The 24,638-nt window shown below is 37.4% G+C and overlaps 3 protein-coding genes across 5 annotated transcripts in view; 1 reads left to right on the top strand and 2 right to left on the bottom strand.

Moving 5' to 3' along the window:
* LOC126979842 (facilitated trehalose transporter Tret1-like) overlaps nt 1-14,793 on the top strand; it is a 32,073-nt gene extending 17,280 nt beyond the window's left edge. The window contains exons 2-11 of the mRNA XM_050829404.1: nt 163-315; nt 1,772-1,974; nt 2,371-2,557; nt 3,142-3,306; nt 4,466-4,602; nt 6,880-6,972; nt 7,116-7,227; nt 11,498-11,612; nt 12,778-12,933; nt 14,720-14,793. Coding sequence (XP_050685361.1) covers nt 163-315; nt 1,772-1,974; nt 2,371-2,557; nt 3,142-3,306; nt 4,466-4,602; nt 6,880-6,972; nt 7,116-7,227; nt 11,498-11,612; nt 12,778-12,933; nt 14,720-14,750 — 1,352 coding nt within the window. The 3' untranslated portion in view covers nt 14,751-14,793. The remainder of the gene's footprint in view (nt 1-162; nt 316-1,771; nt 1,975-2,370; nt 2,558-3,141; nt 3,307-4,465; nt 4,603-6,879; nt 6,973-7,115; nt 7,228-11,497; nt 11,613-12,777; nt 12,934-14,719) is intronic.
* The window catches only part of LOC126979784 (uncharacterized), a 193,436-nt gene that overhangs the window by 120,461 nt on the left and 48,337 nt on the right, over nt 1-24,638 (bottom strand). The gene's annotated exons all lie outside the window — the stretch shown is intronic.
* The window catches only part of LOC126979690 (coatomer subunit alpha), a 28,329-nt gene continuing 18,637 nt past the window's right edge, over nt 14,947-24,638 (bottom strand). For all 3 annotated transcript variants that reach the window (XM_050829141.1, XM_050829142.1, XM_050829143.1), the window contains exons 13-22: nt 24,352-24,455; nt 23,891-24,057; nt 22,344-22,541; nt 20,812-20,993; nt 19,544-19,682; nt 19,232-19,337; nt 18,888-19,020; nt 17,233-17,408; nt 16,500-16,715; nt 14,947-15,475 (exon numbers count right to left, since the gene is read on the bottom strand). In XM_050829141.1, the coding sequence (XP_050685098.1) occupies nt 15,012-15,475; nt 16,500-16,715; nt 17,233-17,408; nt 18,888-19,020; nt 19,232-19,337; nt 19,544-19,682; nt 20,812-20,993; nt 22,344-22,541; nt 23,891-24,057; nt 24,352-24,455 (1,885 nt within the window). In that variant the 3' untranslated portion in view covers nt 14,947-15,011. The remainder of the gene's footprint in view (nt 15,476-16,499; nt 16,716-17,232; nt 17,409-18,887; nt 19,021-19,231; nt 19,338-19,543; nt 19,683-20,811; nt 20,994-22,343; nt 22,542-23,890; nt 24,058-24,351; nt 24,456-24,638) is intronic.

Below are 24,638 nucleotides of genomic sequence, written 5' to 3' on the forward strand. Positions count from 1 at the left end.
TCCGCGTTGGATAGCAAGGCTGATCCGTTGACCGAAATAGCTGCCAGCGCTTGGGTTTCCAGAAGCCCTATTGAGGCGGGAAGATAGTATTTTGTACATTCTCTGGGCCAAGTATCTCGACACCAAACGGCACGCAAAAATAAGTTTATTTTGATTTTTCAGCCAGTTATGGAAGCTTGTGTACTGGAATGTCAATGGGGTGGACATCTCCCGTGTTCCCACAGCTCAGATCAGACAACTCACCGCTGCCTCGACCGCCTACCCTCAGTGAAGAGAACTGGATTGGATCTCTCTTAGTTCTCGGTGGACTTCTTGGTAAGCATCAAATTGAAATTCAAATATTTTTATTCAAAATAGGATGTGACATCACTTATTGGAAGTCAAAAACTCACCACCCATTCCAAAACGAATGCCTCAGACCTGAGAAGAACGGGCGCAACAAACTCAGCGGGCTTTTTTTTTCATAAATATGTTTACAAAGTAATATTGTACAGTTAAACTAATTATTTAATAGCCTGAGGGCGGTCGCTCCATTCCCAATCTGTAGTATCATTAAGAAAGTCATTTATGTTATAGTAACCTTGACCTTTTGAACATTTTCTGGGATCTTGTTGTGAAAGTACGTACATCGCCCCACAAAAGACTTACTAACTCGACTTAGCCGAGTAGTAGGCATTATAAGTTTATGTCTGTTCCTTTTTTTTATGAAAATAAGGGACGAGACGAGTAGGACGTTCAGTTGATGGTAATTGATACGCCCTGCCCATTTTTTAATGCAATGCAGTGCCGCTAGGAATTCTTGAAAAACCCAAAAATTCTCGTCACCTTGAGACATATGATGTTGTCTCATTTGCCCAGTAATTTCACTAGCTACAGTGCCCTTCAGGTCAAAACAATAATGTGTTACACATTACTGCTTTACGGCACAAAAAGACGCCGTTTTGCAAAGGAGCCTCCCACTGCCAACTGGCAGAGCACTGGCACGGAACGCCAGAGGTCGTGGGTTCGTTTATAAAATTTTGTTTTCATTTTTTATTTGTGTATTTAAATTTGAAATGATGTGGAGTACCTATAGGTAGTGCTTTGAAAACCATACTGTATTAAATATCTTTTATGTCGGTGAATGATATATTTTCTCTATTTATTATCAAAGGCTTTCAGATATTAATCATATTTTTTATTAAGTATTTTGTTTATTGTCATTTTTCCCTTAAATAAAACTCTCCCTCCATATTTCTTATTACCATTGAAGTACAATAGAAAACTACACTCCCAATCGCCTTCATAAGTGTCCGAGCGGCGTTGTATACATACACATTGATTAACTTATAAAGATAACAATAAATTATTCAATCAAATCAACACCTTATTTCATGGCAGTAATGTTCATGCTCTATTGTATACGCTCATTAGAAGTACTACGTTACGGGCGAGACGTAGTTACGCGAACACGCTTCATGAACATTTTGTTTTAGCAATTGAAATGTAATTATTTAGCAAAATTATTGAAACCGTCAAGTTAGTTATACAACTTTATTAATTTAAAGGTGCTCTTAAGCTTAAGCTTAAAAAGGATTTTAAGTTTGGATATGGTGTTCTTTGGACTGCTGTTTTTCACTGAACACTTTGTCATTGCGTGGCGTTGTATTCAAAGCGCGGTCGAAACTCAACGGAACGAAAACTACCTAATAGACGCGTATGCTGAGTTTTGCTTCACAGAATTTTCAGTATCGTAATTTATTTAGTTGACAGTATTATATTTTCGTCCCAGGTCCGCTTATAACGGTGCCACTTTCAAAACACATCGGTCGGAGATGGATTATAATGGGGTCAAACATTCCACTTCTGTTGGGCTGGCTTTTGGCCGGAGTTGCTACAGATTTATCGACAATGTACGCAGCACGAGTTATGTGGGGCTGCGCTACAGGGATGCAGTTTGCAATGGTACCATTGTATATTGGGGAGATTGCTGAAGTAAGTTAAAAATATTATTTGAATAGGTTACTCCCAAGATTATTACGAAGCCATTGAAATTAAAAAGCGACCTCCAATCAGTCCCCAAGTACTGTAGATGAACAAAACGTCAGAATAAAAATGTAACCATCGTACTCAATGACGTTCTATATATATATAAAAATTTATGACATATATTAACATTTCAATTTTCGACTGAATATACATATTATCTAAGAGAAATAAAGAGTAGGTAATGGTATAGGTAAGCTGTTCACCAATTGATCTGGACCACCAGGTGAGAGAGGCAGAGGACGTTCTAAAGAACAATGGGTTGATGAGATCATAAAAGTTGTTGGAAAAAACTGTACTCAGAGTTATTATTATTGTATATCTAATACATTTGTCAAATTTCAGGACAAAAACCGGGGCGCATTGAGTGCATTATTTCTTCTCTTCATCAATGTCGGCTTCTTGTTGGCGTATGCTATCGGGCCCTTCACATCCTACTGGGGTCTCAACACTGTGGGGGGTATTCTATCTCTGCTGTACGTACCTTTCACCTGGCTCATACCGGAGACACCATTCTTCTTGGCTTATAAAGGTACTTTCAAAACAAGAAGTTAAATAGATGATAATTGACATCTTATGTCGCAAGGTGACAAGCGCTCAGAATTTTTGGGTTTTTCAATAATCTTGGGCGTATCAATTACCATCAGCTGAACGTCTTGCTGGTCTCGTCCCTTATTTTCATAAAAAAAATATTAATATATTTTTTGGTAACCCCATCGATGGTTCCACAGAATTTCAACAAGTTTTCTTGATTATATAAATAAGTATACAACTGCATCGCTCTCAGAATATTCAAGTTGTCATTCTATAATAAATAATACTTTAATAAGTACAAAATAATTTTTAATTATTAAGAACTCCATAATATTATAAACTCGGGAGAGGTCCACTAATACTTTTTTTTTAAATTATTTACAAAGTGGACATCGGTCGCTACGGAACGACTCCATATTTAAAAAATGCTTTCCTCTTTTATAGCGTATATTTTTAGTTTCTTTTTAACAATTTTATTATGATACGTAATAAAAAGATACGAAGCGAGGGTGAGACAGACGTTCCAAACCATATAAACAACTATTTAATTTAGAACCAGTTATTATGTAGAATTATTTACAGGTCGAACCGAAGAAGCATCAAAAGTCCTGCAGAAACTAAGAGGTCTTTCAAGGGATGCTGTCCAGCCAGAGTTGGAAGGTTTGCGGGTGATGATAGCTCGAGAGTTCAAGACGGAACCCAGTATTAAAGATCTTTGGGCAACGCGAGGAAACCTTAAAGCATTGGGTAAATCTATACTATTATTATTTTTATTTTTGAGGTGATAACTTCTTAAGCCGCGTTGGTCACTTTTTGGTGAATAAATTATTAAATATGTATAGATTGTTAGACATTTTTTGGATGGTTGAGTTCGCGTCACCAAAACGCTTATATCTGTAGCTATACAGCTGACGTATTGTGCGACATTAGTACTTTGTAGATATATCTTATAAGTAAAATTTAATGGATTTAGTGAAAAGTTCAATGTATTTAAACTGTGCATTGTTGAAATAATGTTTTTGTTTGATTAATATAATATTGAAAGTAAGTTTTTAAAAATAAATTGAAATTAATAATTTAATTGTTTTTAAACATTTCAATGCAATCGTAATTTTAAATTTTAATACTAAAAGTTAAATTAAAACTTAGCTGAGTGTTAGCTTAGCATAATCTTTTATTTCTGTTTTATAGTCATTTGACAGCTGAAATTATGCTGAGATTAAGCTAAGACAGCCTATTGGGCAAAAGTCTATCGCTACTGTACTTCAACCCTATATTAATATAGTACCAATTTGCTACCAGTTTCAAAACTGGTAGCAAATTGGTGGCGCTAGACGCGACAATCGCGTGGCGTATGTGTGGCGGGACATTAACTTGCACACCCCCTCTTCGATTTGTGACCTCCATACGAGAAGGTGCTGTGGGAGACGTTCTCAGCCGCCCCTCGATTTTTGAAACCACGTTGGTTCCTTTAGGGCCGTGCACTGCTAGATACTGTGTGACGAGGAGCAGTAAAGGTAGGTGGTATAAGCACTGTTCTTTTTTTTCACAGTTTGTTTTTACTACGCCGACCAAACAATATACAGTCCATTTCTAATATCGAACGGGCAGAGTTGGTAATTTTTCGTACTGCCGCTGTCATATAACGGTGGATTGGCGCCGGTTTTGAACAATTACCTATGTGAAAAAAAGTGGTTTTTGGCCGCTACTTCACGCCAGTTTGTGTGCGAGTGTGGTATTTATTACTGCGGAACGGCAGCATGACTTTTCCATATCAAAAAGCCATAATCTCTTACGATACCCATGGCCCTGGGATTTCTCTATTACTTTTGCATTCCGGGATGACAAAGTCATACCTCATTAAAATATCAAATAAAATATATTTAAAGTAAGTTATTTGTTTCAGGTATATGTGTTTTTCTTGCAATGTTGCTCCAACTTTCTGGGATAGACGTCCTTTTGTTTTATATGGAGGAGCTGCTTGTTAAGGTGGGGGCTAGGATTACTGCCTCGAATGGTACCATAGTCATGGGCGTTGTTCAGGTAAATTACTTGTAATTACGTCATTACACACATAAGGTACCTAAGTTATAATATTCGCCAAACAATCGAAAGGGTTCCGTGCACACACGGATCATTTGAAATCACGTCAAAGTATGGCGTGATTTAAACAGTAAACTTTAACTCAATAAACTTGTTATAAAGTTATACCTAGAATAAAACAAGAATATGCAAAAATTTACATTTTATTTTAAAATGTATATTCATTTTAAACAATTTGTTATGTTTTAAAATGATAACCCTTACTTCTGGGATTAATTACACAAATAAAATTTGAAACAAAATTATATGAACGATGAAGCCTCAACCTGAGAGTTGAACAAAGCATACAAGATTTTATCAACGATACGTCACTCGAACGGTAGGCTCAGTTGGAAGAGTACTCGGAAGGCGAAGGTCGCGGGTGCGAGTACCGCATCGTTCATAAAACTTTTGTTTTCAAAATTTATTTGTGTGATTAGTATTTATACATTTTGATTATGATTGGTTTATTCGAACGTTTAAAGTTCCCCACGTTTATTTGCAAGCTTTGCAAAGCTGCCTGACATTCGAAAAACTTAAAATTATCATTTTTATTGACAATCTTGTCATCGATAAGTATATTTTTTTATGGAAAATCATTCATCAAAATCAGCTCCATTCCACAGCTTTTAGTACGTGGAAGTAAGCGCCTTGAAAAGCGCACAGTGGAGGACAGCCACACATCCAGATGGTGGGGATGATATCCTAATTTATGGCGTGTCGTGCGAAGGTGGAATTCGGCGACAGGAATCAGGTGAAACAGCTCTTCGGAACACTCCCCGTGATCGATACGCAACCCTAAGTGAGCCAGCCGTTCACAGAGCACTGGGCCCCCGACAGTTCGAGCTACTCTGCGTTGCACACGGTCAAATAGATCTAGCTGATACTGGGGTGCGCCAGACCAGAAATGACAGCAATACTGCATGTGTGGCCGGACCTGCGCTTTGTAGAGCGCTAGAATGTGGGCCGGCTTGAAGTATTGCCGTGCTCTATTTATGACGCCAATTTGGCTTTGCCCTCCAGATGACCACGGAATTGGCAATCGCTCGAGATTTCGAGACCCAGTATTCCGATACTAGGCACAGCCTTGGGGCACTCCAGCGTTCACGGTCTTGGGGTTCGAGCAATAACTATCGACAACGACTTGTATGCTTCACCCAGTGAGGAAGCTGGAGGTCCACTTGTTTGCTACATACTGTACCAGACAGTCCATACGCGGAGTTTGTTGGAAGTAGAAGTGCGCAAAATAGATATGGATAATTGGAAAAAGAAGATACATTTATATTTAACCATCATTCATTGAAAAATGAAGAAATGGAAGCAGAAGATGCAGAGTTTATTAGTTCTATAATTTCACAGCTTCGCAACACATCCTCGCACCACACATTTTCCTCGCACAGCTTTGGTGGAAACCTTCACACATTTTCACATCACAGCTAGACATCCTGGCACGACATATTTCCCTCGAACATCTCTGGTGGAAACGCAGCCTTACTGCCAGGCCTTCCCCCTTGCTTTCGATTGCCGCCGCTGACCATGGCGAAAACCGTACTGTCGGTTCTTCTAGGTATACTAAGAGCTTGCGGTTAATTATGCTTTCCATTATTTTGGAGAGCAGGGAGGTAATAGCAATAGGCCGGATCCGAAATGTCTCCTTTATTTTGGATGGGATGGACAAGGGCTGACTTCCATTCCACTTCCAGGGACTACACCTTTTGAATAAGAGTGCCGGAATAAACGCGTTAGCACCAGCGTCAACTCAGGGGCACACCTTCCCATTACGATAATAATCTAAGTGATATGAGTTTTTTTTTCAGTGCTAATTCCGCTTTCTTTTGTCTTTCACCAATTCGACACGTGTTTCGCCCCAAACCAGAACCAACCAAAAAACCAGACTCAATAGGAAGATAAATATAATACATGCATTTAAGACAGACGACAGTAGAAATCGTAAAAGAAAGGCCTTTGTAATGAGGCACACAGAAAGAAGAGACATTTAGTAACTAGTTTAAATAATAGTTTTTCTTTATTGATAAAATTTATTTGATGTTGTGTTTTGTGGCCTAGCGATGGCCCGTTGTGAATATCCAAATGATGCTGACAAATGTAGCTTTGCCACGTTGATGGTAGTTTTGTCAAACTTGAGTAGTGCCCATAAAATAATTTCCAGATTTAGTTGTTCGTACATTTCAAAGTCATGAAAATCATAAAATATTAAAAATTATATATTCTCCGCAGGTGGTAACCAGTTTTGTAACCCCGCTAGTAGTGGACAGACTCGGCAGGAAACTCCTCATGTGGACGACCTCACTTGGACTCACTTTGTTTTTGGTAAATTGCCTATAAAACCTTTTTATTATATTTTATACATCTTTATCTACATAATCTGAGTAAAATATCTATGTTTAAGATCTGGTATTGAGAAAAGGTGTTAGTTAGTATGAGTAAATATTTAAAAAAAATCTTAATTTCAGGGTTTCATAGGAGTATACGCTCTTCTGGACTCGTATTTCAAGTACAACGTGGCACCTTATGCCTTCATTCCCCTGTTATGTTTGATTGTGTACATGATACTGTTTACTCTTGGTAAGTTTTGTGCCTAACGAAATACCTATTATACAGATTTCGACCTAAAAGAAAAGATGGTTAAAACTTAGTATCCCGTAGTACCAACTGGGGAAGTGATACTACTCCAATTACAAGATACTACTCCTATGTAACACCTACAAGGTAATGCACCGTTCCAGAGAAAAAGCATTATATACCTCAAATTATGATAGTTTGAAGGGTTGGGAAGGTTCATTCTCCCCTCCCTAATTTGTAAATGGTGAGGAAAGAAACGGAAAGGGGGGAAACGCCTACAATTCGGTTCGTTGTTTTAACTGTTCTAACATAACCTAACCAATTTTTAAAAATTGTAATTGATAGAACTTCTCTCCTGTGCTACTACTCTTATAACAAGGTTATGCAGTTTTCAAGCAAATAACGAAAAATATTCATACCACAAAACGGGTAAAATACGTAAATAAAACACTACTTGAGCAGTAGCATTAAAATCGTGGACTAAAGCTATTTCAACTACAATATTTTTACCTCCTAATTTGTGCTACGGGATACTAAATCCAACTCGAAGAGATAGTGACAGGCTTTGAGAAGGAAATTTTAAGTTGATTTATGTGGAGAGGATGAGGGAAAGTAAAATGATTTCATTCTTTATAATATTTAACTTTTAACACTAAAAATATCAAATTTAAATAAACATTTAAAACAAGGTGAGTATGTAATTAAACATCTATACTTACATATAAATAAAATTGGAGTGTCTGTTTGTAATATTGAAATAACCGTTTTTTACTACATGTATATGAATATATATACGGTACATACACCAAAACAACATTTTTTACAATTTTGTCTGTCTGTCTGTTTGTTCCGTCTAATCTCTGAAATGGCTGGACTGATTTTGACGGGACTTTTTAGTGGCAGATAGCTGATGTAATAACGAGTAACTTAGGCTTCGTTTATTTTAGAAAAATAAAGTAATGTTGCAATGTCCAAGAAACGGTCTAACTATAAAAATAATTTATATGGCAAAACAACGTTTGCCGGGTCAGCTAGTTAGAAATATATTTAGTGAGACCAATTAATTACTCATTAACCATTACATAATTAATATACTACCTAAGTATTGACTGTCAAATTTTTATGTTTAATGGTACTTTCGTTGGTTATTTTGTTTGCTTACATAATATATTGAACTAAATTTATCGAGTATTATAAAAATAACATTTTTCACTGTGCCTTCCTTATGTACGACTAACGGCCTTTCGCAATATACTATCTACAGATAGAGATAAATTACTACTGTCAGTAATTTGCTGTCAATAATCTGAAGCTGTCCCAATATACCCGATAAGTCATTCTTATCGCCATTGGGACGTGAATTGCAATTTCCATTCAAACTTCTATCGCTGGTAAGCTATACGTCCTCCCATTGACAGACAGCGTGTACGGATAAGGTGAGTTACCGTCTATAAGTTTATTGGGACAGAAAAGTCAACGATAGTTACGACTTTTATCACAAGTAGGCTACAACCGGAGATAGACTGAATATTGGGAACGGCTGTTAGAGTGCACTTGCACACCATAATTATAATAACATCTTCTCAGTGCGGCCGATATTAATACCATCTTTGTGCTGCAGAAGAGGGCTATTCGCGCGATTTATAACCAAGGTCCTAGAGAATCATTAAGAGAAAAATTTAAAGAAATAAACATTTTGACTGTTGCTTCTCAATACATTTTTGATAATGTTCTGTATGTTCATAAGCACATTGAGGAATTCTCTAGAAACTGTGACATTCAATGTTAACACGAGGAACAAACATAAACTTGTAATGCCTACTACTCGGTTGGGTCGAGTTAGTCTTTTGTTGGGCGATGTATATGCTTCTACAATATGATCCCAGAAAATGTACAAAACAAATGTGTAAAAAGAAATTTAAAAGAATTATTAAAAAACGTTTGTGTGGGAAAGGTTATTTAGCATAAACGATTTTCTTAATGACACCACGGACTGGGAATAAAGCGAACACCCTCAGGCTCTTTAATTATAAATGTTTATTATACGATATCACATTGTAATCCATATTTTATATAAAAAAAAAAGCCCGCTGAGTTTTTTGCGCCCATTCTTCTCAGGTCTGAGGTAGTCTCTTTTGAATGTTAATTAAATTTTAATACAATATTTGTGCTGCAGAAGAGGGCTATTCGCGCTATTTATAACCTAGGTCCTAGATAATCATTGAGAGCAAAATTCAAAGAAATTAACATCTTGACTGTTGCTTCTCAATATATTCTTGATAATGTAATATATGTTCATAGGCACATAAGTGAATTTGCCAGAAACTGTCATAACCATAATGTTAACACCAGGAACAGACATAAACTGATGATGCCTACTACTCGGCTAAGTCGAGTTAGTAAGTCTTTTGTGGGGCGATGTATATGCTTTTACAACAAGATCCCAGAAAATGTTCAAAACAAAGGTGTTACGTTATTCAAAAGAATTGTTAAAAAACGTTTGTGTGGTAAAGTTTACTATAACATAAATGACTTTCTTAATGATACCACAGATTGGGAATGGAGCGACCGCCCTCAGGCTATTAAATAATAAGTTTAATTGTACAATGTTACTTTGTAAATGTTACTTTAATTGTAAAACATATTTTTGATGAAAAAAAAAGCCCGCTGAGTTTGTTGCGCCCATTCTTCTCAGGCCTGAGGCATTCACTTTGGAATGGGTGGTAGTTTTTTTTGACTTTCAATAAGTGATTTCACATCCTATTTTGAATAAAAATATTTGAATTTGAATGGGTTGAATGAATGAACGTTCAGTAAGTGATTTTAAATCCTATTTTGAATAAAATTATTTGAATTTGAATTTGAATCTACGAGGGGCACACTGAAATGATCGGGAATAAGAAAAACCACATGCACGATATAGATAAATTGTATTTTATTGTTTTTCGAAGTATTCTCCGTTCAACTTAATGCACTTTTCCATTCGTGCAAACCAATCATTAAAACAGTAATTCCAGTCTGAAGTTGATATTGACAAAATGGCTGATTTTTACGCTTCCACAGCTGCTTCGGGGTCTTCAAACCGTTGACCGCGTAATAAATCTTTCATTCTAGCGAATGTAAAGAAATCGTTGAGCTCAGGTCAGGACTGTAAGGAGATGGCCCATCAACTCAACGTTTACCTGCTTCAAAAAATCATTTGTCTCCGAGCCGTATGGGAGCTCGCATTTTCGTGATGTAAGATGATGCGACGTTTCGGGTTATTTTTTCGGAGTTCGGCTATCATTTCTGGCAAACAAACCGTGATATACTCAGCGGTAGCCGTTCTCCGATCCTGTAAGGGAATTGTAGCAACATGCCCCTTTTTCGAGACAAACGTAGCGAACATTTTCTTTGACACGCTGCGGGAGCGAACCACTTTCGTTGGGTAGACCTCGTCTTCGAAGACCCAAACTTCTGACTGATGTTTTCTTTCAGGAATAAGCCATTTCTTTGTATGAATAAGCCATGATTAGTGACATAAGACAATATTATAAACGGCATTTGACTTCCCTCCGTTGAAGCGTTGCAGAGTATTCCAGCACCAATCTACACGAGCCGCCTTTTGCTCTTCGGACAAATTGTGGGGTACCCATCGGGAAATTAGCTTTCTTACACAAAGTTCATTATGTAATATCGACTGAATTGCACTCAATCCGATACTGATAACAGCCTGAATCTGCTCCTATGTCACATGACGGTCAAGTAATACAATAGTTCACACAGCTGCGATGATTTCAGTCGTGACCGCTGTTATTGGTCGACCTGCAGAAGAAACAGTGCTGAGCGACACACGACCGCGTCGGAACTCGGCATACCAGCGGTATATTGTCGTTTGACTCGGTGCTTCAACATCATAAATGGAAACAAGTTCGCTGAGACATTGATCTTGAGATAAGCCGCGACGAAAATTGTGATAAATTATGGCACGGAAATGTTCACGCTTGGTTCACGCGTGAGCTCCATTTCTGTCAACGACGTGTCAACTTTAAACCAACATAGTTTTTGATTTTGAACTTTTTTTTTAATTTATTTAATTTAATGTCATTAAGGTTCTAAGAGGCCAGTATTCAAATTCTAAAAAAGGTTTTATTGTAACTCAATCGGAAATATTCTATTCCCGATCATTTCAGTGTGCCCCTCGTATTGGGCATCTAGATTTTGACATTGGTGGGATATATTAGCGAACCTATTTTGTGTTGCATATAAGGGAGTTTTACATACTAATTTTCAGGCGTTGGTCCAGTTCCATGGATTCTGGTAGCAGAAATGTTCCCAGTTCGCACCAAGTGCATGGCGAGTGGTATCGCTTCCTTTTGTTGCTGGCTGGCAGGCTTTGTGTGGACGCGGTGAGTATCCTATCCATTTAAAACAGTTTTTTAAATAGGACTTGAATAGGAATGGATCATGGACTTCTCTTTACCAGAGGAATTACAACAATCACCGGCTTTTATAAAGAATTTACGCATACGCTTACGGAAAATATTAGGACCTTGTAAAATTATTTGAGCTGATTTAACGTCAATTTAAAATATCAGGTCAACATCATCCATATGACAATTAAAGGAAAATGACTTGATGGTATGAGATCACCCCACCTATATTGCACTATCGATGAATTAGGATTTTAATTTCGAGCACTGGGTGAGATACTAAGGCGGTGTACATGTGCAAACTAAACATTATGGCGCTTACATTTTTTTATAAACGTTGGTTCGAGGACATCGCCCTCAGCTAGAAGACGTCCACTACTGGACAAAAGGCTCCCCCAAAGAACACCACGACGATCGGTCCTACTCTGCCCTCATCCAACGTATTCGGGCAATCTTGTCCAGATCGTCGGTCGGTTGTAGGGGCCTACCAACACTGCATCTTCCGGTACGTGGTCGCCATTCAAGGACTTTTCTGCCCCACCAGACATCTGTCCGTCGAACTACGAGCCCTGCCCACTGCCACTTCAATTTCGCAATCATTTGAGCTATGTCGATGACCTTTGGACATCGCCCCATAGAAATTTATTTCTCAACCATACTTTTAAATTGCTGAGAGAGATACTTTAGGGCCGTTTTTTTAATACTATATTTAGTGTCTATCGTGTCTTGTGATACAAATATTAAAACGAGACATACATATATGCAAACATTTTTGCACTACCCGCATTAATACCGAAAATACCCACAGATATACTTACAACAGCGTCCTAAGCCCATGTTAATTAGTTATCAAGAAGAATTAACTCTTCGACGGCTATAGGTATTTATGGTGAAAAATACGGTAATGCCTGATCAACATAGTTCTGAAATAGTTTTAAAATATTGGCGTGGACATTTGGAAAGAATGCGAAAGATTGTGCCTTCCTGGGTCAAACTAGTGGAAGAAAAGTTGTAGGACGTTGGAATTTGACGCTGGGCCGAGGTAATCCTTAATAGCTTACGCATGGCTTACCTACCTTAGTAAGCCAAGATCAACTTTTGATTGCTATAGCCAAGTAAAGCACTTATTTAATGTTTACAGATTTTTCCGTGACGTAGCGGCATCTTACGGAATTTACACTGCGTTTTGGATACTAGCTATATGCTGCGGGTTCGGATTCATATTCTCAATAAGTCCACTTTTACCCGAAACCAAGGGGAAGACCTTCGATGAAATACAGGAAATGTTGAACAAAGGGTTAGTACTTAAAATTTACATTAGATTAGAAAATATCCAATTATCATTTATACACAAAGTATTCGATTTGGAAAACTACTATTAAATAAATCATTATATTAATCTGTAATCTGCATAATCCTCGCGCGATAAGTTGGGGACTGACCGGCATCTTAGTGACGTCAGTGATATATGAACTCATCAGGAATATTTTTGAGGCCTGGGAGGAATCACAGAATGCACTTGGTATCTTCTGTGATTTATCTAAAGCTTTTGATTGTGTTCAGCATTCAACGCTGGTCAGGAAGCTATGCCACTATGGTATAAGAGGACCTGCACTCGATCTTCTGATCTCATATTTAAATAATAGGATTCAGAGTGTCGAGGTGAATGGCAGGAGATCTCCTGGGACTCCTCTCGGTATGGGGGTACCACATGGGTCTATTCTTGGACCCTTCCTCTTCCTAATTTATATAAATGATCTACCTAACCTTGTAGAAAAAAAACACAAGGTGGTATTGCTTGCGGATGACACTTCACTTATATTCAAAGTGAAACGAAGCCAAGTTTTGTATGACGAAGTAAACAATGCTCTATCTGACATCGTGTACTGGTTTAGCGCCAATAACTTATTGTTAAATAATCATAAAACCAAATATATTAAATTCACCGCGCCAAATGTCAAAAATGTAGATGCGAATATTTTATTAAATGGAGAGGTGGTAAAACCAGTGGAATCTGCTATATTTCTTGGCATTACTCTTGATTCCAAATTGCAGTGGGGCTCCCATATTGAAGGATTGGCGAATAGGCTTAGTTCTGCAGCATATGCGGTTAAGAAAATTAGACGGTTAACTGACATAGATACGGCGAGATTAGTATACTTTAGTTATTTTCATAGTATTATGTCCTATGGTATATTGTTATGGGGCAGTGCGGCCGATATTTATCCTATCTTTGTGCTGCAGAAGAGGGCTATTCGCGCTATTTATAACCTAGGTCCTAAAGAATCATTAAGAGAAAAATTTAAAGAAATAAACATTTTGACTGTTGCTTCTCAATACATTTTCGATAATGTTTTGTATGTTCATAAGCACATTGAGGAATTTTCTAGAAACTGTGACATTCATAATGTTAACACGAGGAACAAACATAAACTTGTTATGCCTACTACTCGGTTGGGTCGAGTTAGTAAGTTTTTTGATGGGCGATGTATATGCTTCTACAATATGATCCCAGAAAATGTACAAAACAAATGTGTTACGAAATTTAAAAGAATTGTTAAAAAAACGTTTGTGTGGGAAAGGTTATTATAGCATAAACAGTTTTTTTTATGACACCACGGACTGGGAATAAAGCGAACACCCTCAGGCTCTTTAATTATAAATGTTTATTGTACGATATTACATTGTAATCCATATTTTATATTAAAAAAAAACCCGCGGAGTTTCTTGCGCACATTCTTCTCAGGTCTGAGGCAGTCTCTTTTGAATGGGTGGTAGATTTTGACGTTCAATAAGTGATTTTAAATCCTATTTTGAATAAAAATATTTGAATTTGATCATAACCAAGTGCTACTTTTGAGAATAGAAAGTTCAAAATAAAAAGGAGTGTCTATCTTACCTTTGTCACTACAGAATTACATGACACGAAGAAATAATTTTAAGCTTGGAAGTAACTTTTTATTTCGTTCATTAATAAGACAGTAAAAGTGCGTCAGCTTAAGACATTACTTACCAAATGCCCCTCACCAAATCTCACATTTTATTTAAAGAACATGTCCTTAATATATATTCTCTTATTTCAGGTCAAAGGAGGTTAAACCAGTAGATGTCTAGAAATAGAGAATATTTCTAGGTATATTATATTGTATATAGTCAATGAAATTGTTTTAATTAACACACCTTATGAATCTTAATGTTCTTGAATCTTAAGAAAGAAAAGATTTTTTTTAAAACTTTTTATTTCGATTTTCATAGAGCACACTGTAAACATTAATATTCAATAAATTCACCATAAAATAAAACAACAAACTGATAGAATACTTTATAATAATATATTAAAACATAATAATAAGAATAAATCTTACATACAACAATTTACCTCTGGAATTGCAACGGACAGATTCTCAAGCCGAGAACATCTTTACCAATCTCTGCGACACCACAGACCGTACAAAGCTTTCCTCTATGTTCTGGCATGAAACTCGCTCCACAAAGCGAGCACTTTTCTTCAGGCTTCCCTCTATATATTGGTTTATAGCTAATTCCACATATGCTGAACGGATTATGCTCATCATACAACAGCTGGTGTTCATCGGTTGGTGTTTTCTCACAAGCCTGGAGTATTTTTCTTGCTTGCTGAGCCACTTCTGGCCGTGGGCCAAGTTCGAGTAATCTTCTCGCGAATGATGCAGCAGTTCTGTAGTTCTTGAGCTTGTAGAACATGTTGAGGGCTGTCCTCAGTGTTAGTATCTGGTGAACTGGTTGCAGTTTACAATGGGTGAAGTAGGCTGCCATTTCGCAGGTACGTTTCTGCTCGTCAAGTGTGTTTTTGGGCATACCTGTAACAAATACAAAGAGGTGAAAAGGAGAATCACGATGGCCAGAGATGCTATATATCAAATAAACAATATCTGCAAGAAAAGAGAAATTGGTATATTTTTTTTTTACTTTCATCAGTGTCATGTCCGTGACCTACATTAATAAAGTGATTTTGATTTGATATGAAAACTAAGTCTAGACTGGTTTTAGAGAAAAGATCAGGCGGCCGTTCTCCTACAAGATGGACCGACCAAATTAAAGATTCGGCATCTAAATTCACCAGGGTTGTTAGAGACGCGCTGGACGGATTCCGGTGGAGGTAGATCATCCGATCCAGATGCAAACATAATGCTGACCACGATCCTCAGACACGAGGGTCCGAGCACAGTAACAAAATAACTCATTTATTTAAAAAAAAATAACTAATTGAATAGATGCTGCATGTATTTATTGCCCTTAAAAAGGAAGGGATCGTTTTTCCAATGAATACCACATATTATGCTATAGATTAAAGGGAAGTCTATTGTAGACTTAGGTAAAGAAATTAAATTGATCCTGCTTCTTAAGACATGTCTGTTTTGCTAAGTTACAAGTCACCTATAACCATGCTAAAAATAAATTTGCGAAATTGCGTTATTTAATCTGTATTTTTTGGTTCAAATTGCCATCTTAATACGCACTTTGAAGTATTTTTTATGACTATAAAGGACGCAATGAGGTAGACGTTCAGCTGACGGAAATTGATACGTCCTGCCCATAACGATGCAGTGTCGCTCAGGATTATTGAAAAACGCACAAATTGTGATCGGCACTACAATTTACATTTTATTTTTTCATTTCATTTCATTCATTAAAAATTCAATTTGAATAATTAATCCCAGAACTGAGGATCACTTTACTCAGTCAGTCAATGTACCTAATTCATATAAAGTGGTCATGAACGAAAGCCACCTAGTTAATTTATTGATTTCATAACTGAAGTCAATTGATAATACCTACAATTCTAATCATGATAGTTCAATTAGAGACCGAATGAGTTTGTACCTTTTCTAGCAGTCTCCATCTGCAATCCAAGAGTATATTCCCTGGCGATGGCCAGTAGTTGTTGAGCCTCCGCGAGCTCCTGTTTGTTATCCACCAGCAGCAATGGCACCAGGCGAGAGATCCTCTGTAGCTTCTCAATGGCCTCCGTGAATTTACCAACCGTGGTCAGCTGATAGCATTGCTGCAGTTGTGTGACCAGGTCGTTTAGCTTCACAGCTGGAAACATTTTTTTTTAAATCATACAAATTAAATTTGTAACCAAAATTTTTTAACCAACCGTTCGTATGACGCATGGTTCGTAAATCTTGGTATGCCTTGTTCACTCTCAGATGTAATTAGTCCCACAAGTCAGGGATATCACTTTAAAAATAAAAAAATTGTTTACATTATAATATCATTTAAATAAAACACTTTTTAAAGGATTAAAACGCCTGTAATTGTAACTGTGTTTTTACATTAGTTTTTGCGTAAAATTCATATTTTTATTATTATTATTCTTTTAAGCCGACGTTTAGTGACCTTTCCAGAGCACGTCTTCAGGGGGACAGCGGTTAACTTTACGCAAAAGGTAATGTAAAAAGACAGTCTTTTTACAAAACATGTTTTTCTGTCACACGAAAACACGGCGCAGCGGACGCGGCTTACAACGCATTTTCATGTATGTTGTGAAAATATACAAGTTACACATATTATTTGGTAATAATATATAATATGTATATGTATAAATACTCACTGATAACTGGCAGCAGGTCATTACCGCTGGCCTCCTTCCAGTTCCTGTGCAGGTGTGCGGAGAGCGGCGGTAATGACGGCAGCGCTGCAAACATGACCCTGCTCTGGCCGTACATGGAACACATGCATTCTAACATGGGCTCGAAGTTCACGATGCCAACTTGCTCGTTCAGTAATCTGGAATTGTTACAGATTAAATATTATACTCAAGAACACTTCTTATATAATATATAGAATTTAATAGTCAAGTGTGACCAAGCGTTTATTCCGGAACTATTAGAGATATCAAAAACTTTTAAAAATCAAATGAGAAGTATCCAACATTTTGATATTTAAAACTTCCATTCATTTAGTATGAGATTAGTAGAAAGTTCATTGTATCGCACAAGGACCTCACTTTGAATACATTTTTTTTTTTATTATTAATAAAACTTATTTAAAACACAGTTTTATTACTTTGTTAGGTTTACTAAATAGTGTCCTCTAATATCAGTACTAAGCTAAAATAACCTTTTAAAATATGTAAGGAAACTAAAATATATCTTGCTATTTCCATACTAAATGTATGAGAGTGTTTAATATTAAAATATTAGACATTTGATTAAAAAAAAGATATTGATGTCATTTTACAGCTTTACTTATAAACGCACTCTAAGTTTAAAATTACTTCTCGCTGTCATGTAATTCTGTAGTAACAAAGGTAAGATTATCGCGTAGTAAGTACGTCGCGTTCGTACGGCGTCAACGCCCGAATCGACGCACGCACAGATATACCAGTGGGAGGCTCCTTTGCCCAGGATGCCCGCTAGATTGTAGGTACCACAACGGCGCCTATTTCTGCCGTGAAGCAGTAATGTGTTCGCATTATTGTGTTTCGGTCTGACGGGCACCGTAGCTAGTGAAATTACTGGGCAAACGAGACTTAACATCTTATGTCTCAAGGAGACGAGCGCAATCGTGGCGCTGATTAGAATTTTTGGGATTTTCAAGAATCCTCAGTGGTTCTACATTGGAATGGGCAAGGCTTATCAATTACCGTCAGGTGAACGTCCTGCTCGTCTCGTCCTTTATTGTCATAAAAAAAAATATATGCATTGCCGCTAAGCAATCTAGGGGAGACAGAACTATTGGCATGCCACGCCAAACGCCGCCGAGACTGATGGCTGTCCGAGTTGAATTGGCTGCGCTCCGCGTCGTAAATCTTTTGTATGTACAAACCCTAGCGCTCCACCCAGATGTAGGTATAAATTCAAGGAAACCGCTGAGTTTCGCTACTGTTCTATTACTTGTATTGTGGCAGCACTGAGCGAGGAAATTTTTCAATGATTTCCTATTTTTGTGGGATAATTTGTTCACAATGTTTTTTTCTTTGTCATGTTTTTAATTTAGAAGGTTTTCCCATAATCGCCACGCTTGGCAGGCGGGTTGGCGATCGCAGTTGATAGTGATGCTATATAGGAAGGATGCTGCAGCCATCCTCCGGTCTATGTATACAGAGATAATATATATAGAGATGGGATGATGCTATTCTGGTGTGACAACACAAACACAAGTCACGCATCGTCATGGCGATCTTTGGGGGAGGCTTTTGTCTGCCTTTGATGTTTGTTATGTGACTCATAAATATGTTGAGTAATAATAATTATTAGTTATTACCTGAAAGCTATCTCGAACTGTCCGGTGGTGACATAGTCGTGGGCTGTCTTCAGTTTCCCGCTCACAGCCAGACTGGTGCCTCGCGTGGGCGCCACAAAGTACTGTCCACTCTCTTCCCCGCCGTCTATGTCAGCTGTTAAGAATTATTTACATAAAGATATTAACCGAGTGAACTGTTACATTTTTAAACAATCAGGGAAAACAGGCAGGGAATCATACTATTCCTAAAATGTTATGTAAAAAAGTTACAATAATGTAAACATCTCAGCTAATATTGTTTTGCAACACTTGCTATTAATAAAAAAGAAACAAATTTAGCCAAAATGAAGTCGAGGTAGCCTTACCAGGTATCGGTGCCAGCTCCTCAGGCAGATCCAAGTCTTCATCACCGACGTCCCAACCTCCGTCATTACACGCATCTTCCTGCACCTCCATTTCACCATCCTCGGTCTGTTAGACATCCAGCAATCAGTTCCGAAAATAAGCTCAGATTCAAAATGGCGTCCATTTACATAACTTTTAATATTTTACGAAGAGCAACAGTAACTGCGCTTACGATTTTATTATAAATAGATAAATTTAAAATACAAAACCGTAAAAAGTAGCAGTCATTGTGGCAAATGTCGATGTCATTTGTTGTCCAAGGCCAAAATTACCTTGACAACGGGTTCTTCATCATCACCCCAGGCGCCGGCGGCTTCTAATGGCTCATCACCAACGGCGTCTGCTCCAACACCTCCTACCACGGCTGTAGCTCCCGCCGCACGTGATGCACTTGCGACTTCAAACAGACTCCTATAAAACAAGTATTACATATATATTTAGAGTTCCGTCATAGTATAATAATATATATAGTAGGACAACCAAAGTAACCGACATACTCCAAACGATTGCGAAACTGAAGTGGCAGTGGACAGGGCACATAGTTCGACGGACAAATGGGAGACCGTTGGGGCAGTAAAGTCCTCGAATGGCGACCACGTACCGGAAGACGCAGTGTTGGTAGCCCCCCACAAGATGGACCGACGATCTGGTCAAGATCGCTGGAATACGTTGTGTGAGGGCAGCGCAGGACCGATCGTCGTGGAAATCTTTGGGGGAGGCCTTTGTCCAGCAGTGGACGTCTACCGGCTGAATATGATGATAATAAAATACTCCGCCTGGTATTCTCTTCCTACGATGGCCTAAGCCTACGCCACGATAAGTACCATTGATTGTCCTTTTCAGTAAATTTAGATACCGAAACGTTTGAGTATACCTTATGTGATAGAAGACCTTATTGCATAAACAAATGTTACTGGCAGCTTAGAATCGAGACATAATACTAAATGCTGTAAATTATGGATAATATATTGTGCTTAGAGAAAATATAAACAATTAAAAAAAAAGTAATTTGTTTTATCTTGGTAAAGCCCTCCTGTAAGTTAATTATATAACCACAGAGTCCCGGACCATTGCAGTACCTTCTCATTAGGTTGAATAAAATAAAATAAATTACTAACTAGAACAAAAAATTTGTAACATGTGATTCATCTATTTAGATTGAAATTAATTAAGTTATTGAATTATTACTTCATAATTGCTTTATTAAGTTATAAAAAAATATTATGCTAAATTTGGGTAATTTTGGGTAAATCAATCACAATGGCAACCCATCGCATTGACAAGTGTCATACTGACAGCTCGCTATTGTCGTGTCGCTCAGATCTATAGCGTTGTTTCAATCGAAAATAGTTTGAGAATAGTCATCGCAACTGATGACGTATTCTATTCGGCCAATCAAGTACCCAGCTGTCACGGGAAGAGAATACCAGGCACTTATTGGTGTAAAGAATATGCAAATTACATATATTGTTGAATTTCTTTGACTATGCGGTCAGATTGACCTGAAGGGATATAAGGTCTGTCTCTACTATAAACATACTTGGAAACAGCCAACAGCGGCCAGTTGGTCTGCGAACTCTGCACCGGAAGTGGTGGTCTCAGGAACACAGCATTTGGGTTCGCTTCCGGGACGGGTAACCCAGCTGTCTCCAACGCTGCCTTGAGTTGTTCAGCCTCTTCAAACTGCTTGTGATTGACGGCCGTCAGATAGGCAAGAGATATCTGGAATAATATTGCTTAATTAAAATATTTTGGAAGTGATAACTTCTTTAGCCGCGTTGGGTACTTTTTGTTAGGGGAAAATCGTATCGGTTTTCGTCACCGACATGCTCATGACTGGCGCACGCGATAAATAAATAATTAAAAACATAAATACATATAGTATTTATTATCTGTGTTTTATTAATTATATCACTTTTTGGATGGTTGATATCTCGTGAGTTCGCGTAACCGAAATGCTTATATCAAAATAACTGTAGCTATACCGCTGACATATTGTGCAACTAAGTGTAATTTAAGTGTAAATTTAAATATTAAGTGTACTTAGTGAAACTGTTTAAGGAGACATCCTTGTGTCCATATTTCTATTTTTACTTTATCTACTTTATGTTTAAGGATGTATCTGTATTTGTTTCCAAATAAATAAATAAATAACATTAGTGCTGTGTATAAAAATATTATGTATCTAGTTATATATCCTATCCCATAGTGCAACAGAGCCTTAAGCTCTCACGTTGCGGTAGAGCCTAACGCAGCACTTCTCTTATTGGTCGGCCCTTTCGGGCGACTTGTTATTGTAACAGTAGTTGGTAAGATAGTTTTAAGTTACATTCTGCATTTATATTTTAGTTATTAAGATCAGTCTTGCATCAATCTCTGTAAGCTCGGGTCGTAAATAATAAACTCTTATTTCGATTCTAAAATATTAATTTTAATTTCTATTTTTAAAAACCCAATCGCTCGCTCCCGTAATCTAACTGTGTACTGTGCAATGTTGAAATAGTGTTTTTGTTTGATTCATGTATTATTAAAAATAAGTTTTAAAAATAAATTATTGAAATTAATAATTTTATTGTTTTTAAACATTATGAAATTTCAAATTTTAGTACTAAAAGTTTTATGTTTTCATTTATATTGGCAGTCTCTACTACTGCCACATCTTTTAAATGTTTATGGGTATTATGGCGGCAATACCAACATTTGTTTTGCTTATCATGTTTGTTGTCATGTTGGCTGTCAGTTTTGCAGAAGAATTTGCCACTTGCTGCACTCGACAAATGATCGCTGTACGTGTAACATCATTAACACATGCACTTAATGCTTAGCCCATCGAGGTAATTAAAAAAAATGATTGTTTTTTTATTTCCGAAACTATATTTTTTTTATAACATGCTAGAACAAAGTTCTTCTATTTCATTGGTCTTTGATGCATATACTTAAATGTTTCATACTTCAATATAAAATTACATTTAACCTTTTAAATTTAGTGATTAAATTTGCACCACGTTAATATATTACACCTTGGCACCCTAAAACACTACCTGAATTGGTAGGGCATCATCAAATACAGACCTGGCCAGCATTCTTCAGCAGTCTGATCCTCTCGTTCACATCACCCAGCAACATAGCCCCCTGGAACTGCGCCGAGGTGTCCTTACGTATCTCCGCAATCTTCATCATTTTCCGCAGCTTCTCCAGGTTGCCAGTGATGAGGTACAGGAACGAGAGCTTGTCAAAGTTCTTCGTGCGCTGGTAACACATCTCCACTATCTGAAACAGGATTTAGTTTATGTCATTGTATGTATATACTTACGGTGTTGACATAGTTGATTACCTAAAATCTATAAAAAGTCAAAGGTTCTCAACGTGGGCGATAACGCCCCCTAGTGGGCGTTTAAGACTTTCGTGGGGCAGTAGACGACCCAGAGAATATTAGGGGGCATTGAGATGGCGCAGATGGGGCGTGGGAAGATTAAAAAATATAGTCTTAAAAGGCAAAAAAATACACGAAAATACTCTAGAAAAAACATATTCTCAAAGTGGGCGGTGAACAAAATAAGGTTGAGAAACTATGGTTCTAAACGATCTAACGAGCGTTTATTTTTGCTTGAACATTTTTGAGGATACAATTTTACTGAGCCTGTGTATATATATTTTTATATATGGTTTTTTTATAATTATTATTCACCTACAGCAAATAAAATCCACGAAATAATATATGTCGTTAATCACTCCACAACTTGGTCAATAATGACCCTATGATTATAATACTGAAACGTAAACGAAATATCGTGATGTTTGTTTATAATGGCAGGTCTGTCTCACTCCCCGTGTCACGATAGTGGGACTCACGGGCGCGCTTTTTATACTTACTACACCGATCCGACCAATAGCCGATAAAAAAACTGAGCTATTTTATACCCTTAATGCTATTATGTATCTTATATATGTCGCAGGGAAATGATAATAACAGAGATTTGGTCAATTCTCTAATTGATTTGATCAAATCACGGAATATGTTTAAAGAACAACACGATTTTATCATTTCTCTAAACAAATCTAGTGATTTGATCAAATACCAGGGTTGGTTCCGTGAAATGACAATGAGTGACGAGACTAGAAAAACTTAGGATGTATAAGCGAGCTACAGACTTCAAAGTCATACCCCGACTCGGTCAGGTTAGGTGGAAGCCTCCCCTTCGTGTTTTTTTTAATAATATGGGCTTCTACTTGGCCTTTAGATAAACTTTTATCTGTTTTGAGGTTATGTTACATTAATTTGATTTTAAAGAGAATGTTGCGTTACCTTTTCATGGGAGTGGGGGAGTTAGCCAGAGGACATCTCCCTCCCTCCCCCTTCTCCTCTCACCCCCCTCCACCTGCGACACGATACTAAATTCTTGCCAAATTATGTCTAACTCTTACCAAAAAAAACCTTTTAAATACCAAAGAAAAGACTTTTTGTCATTTTACGGAACCAACTCTGGCATTTGGTCAAAACACTAGATTTGTTTCGAGAAATGATATAACCGTGTTGTTATTTTAACATCCTCCGAGATTTGAGCAAATCACTGTTTATATCATATCCCTGCGACATATATGGACCAAATAAAACCCACCTGATGATTTCCAGTTGCTAGGGCTGCTTTGGCGAGCTGATCCCAAGCGTCAGGCTCGTCTATGCTCTTGGCTGCTTCGAGAGCCACCTCAATGTTGCCACACTGCAATGCCAATGACAGTCGAGTGCGGGGCTCTTTGACAAAGTGGAGGGCCACTTCTGGATAGCCTGGAGAGTGAAACGTAAGCATATTTTATCTGATATTTTGGGGTGAAGAAAGTGAAATACACAAATTAAATTTGAACACAAAATTTATGAACGATGCGGGACTCGAACCCGCGACCTCTCACGTACCGTGCGAGCGCTCTTCCAACTGAGTAAACCAAAATCTTGTCTTGTTATTTTGTTTTCAAATTTAATTTGTGTATTTAATCCCAGAAGTGAAAGTTATCACTTTAAAAAAAAACAAATTGTTTAAATTATATTAAAGTTTACACTTAATTTCTATAGTTTATATCCTACCTTTCTCCTGCAAATACGCAATGATGCTCTGTCCTACAAGCTTGGCGTTTCGAACCATGTGCAGCACTTGGTCGTACTGTCGAGTCACCAATGCTAACTTGAACCTACAAACACAATGCATTAAAATTTAAATTATTTTGACACGTCGGGTTTGCCATAATATTTCTCATAACATTATTATCCGCTGTTTGCATCGCAATTGTCTATTATTTTTGCTGTAAGTTTTGTTATGACAAACTGTAGTGCAGATAGTTTAATGTAGGAGATTCCTATAGACAACAGTGGGA

Source organism: Leptidea sinapis, chromosome 4 (assembly GCF_905404315.1).
Source record: "Leptidea sinapis chromosome 4, ilLepSina1.1, whole genome shotgun sequence".
NCBI classification, from domain to species: Eukaryota; Metazoa; Arthropoda; class Insecta; order Lepidoptera; family Pieridae; genus Leptidea; species Leptidea sinapis.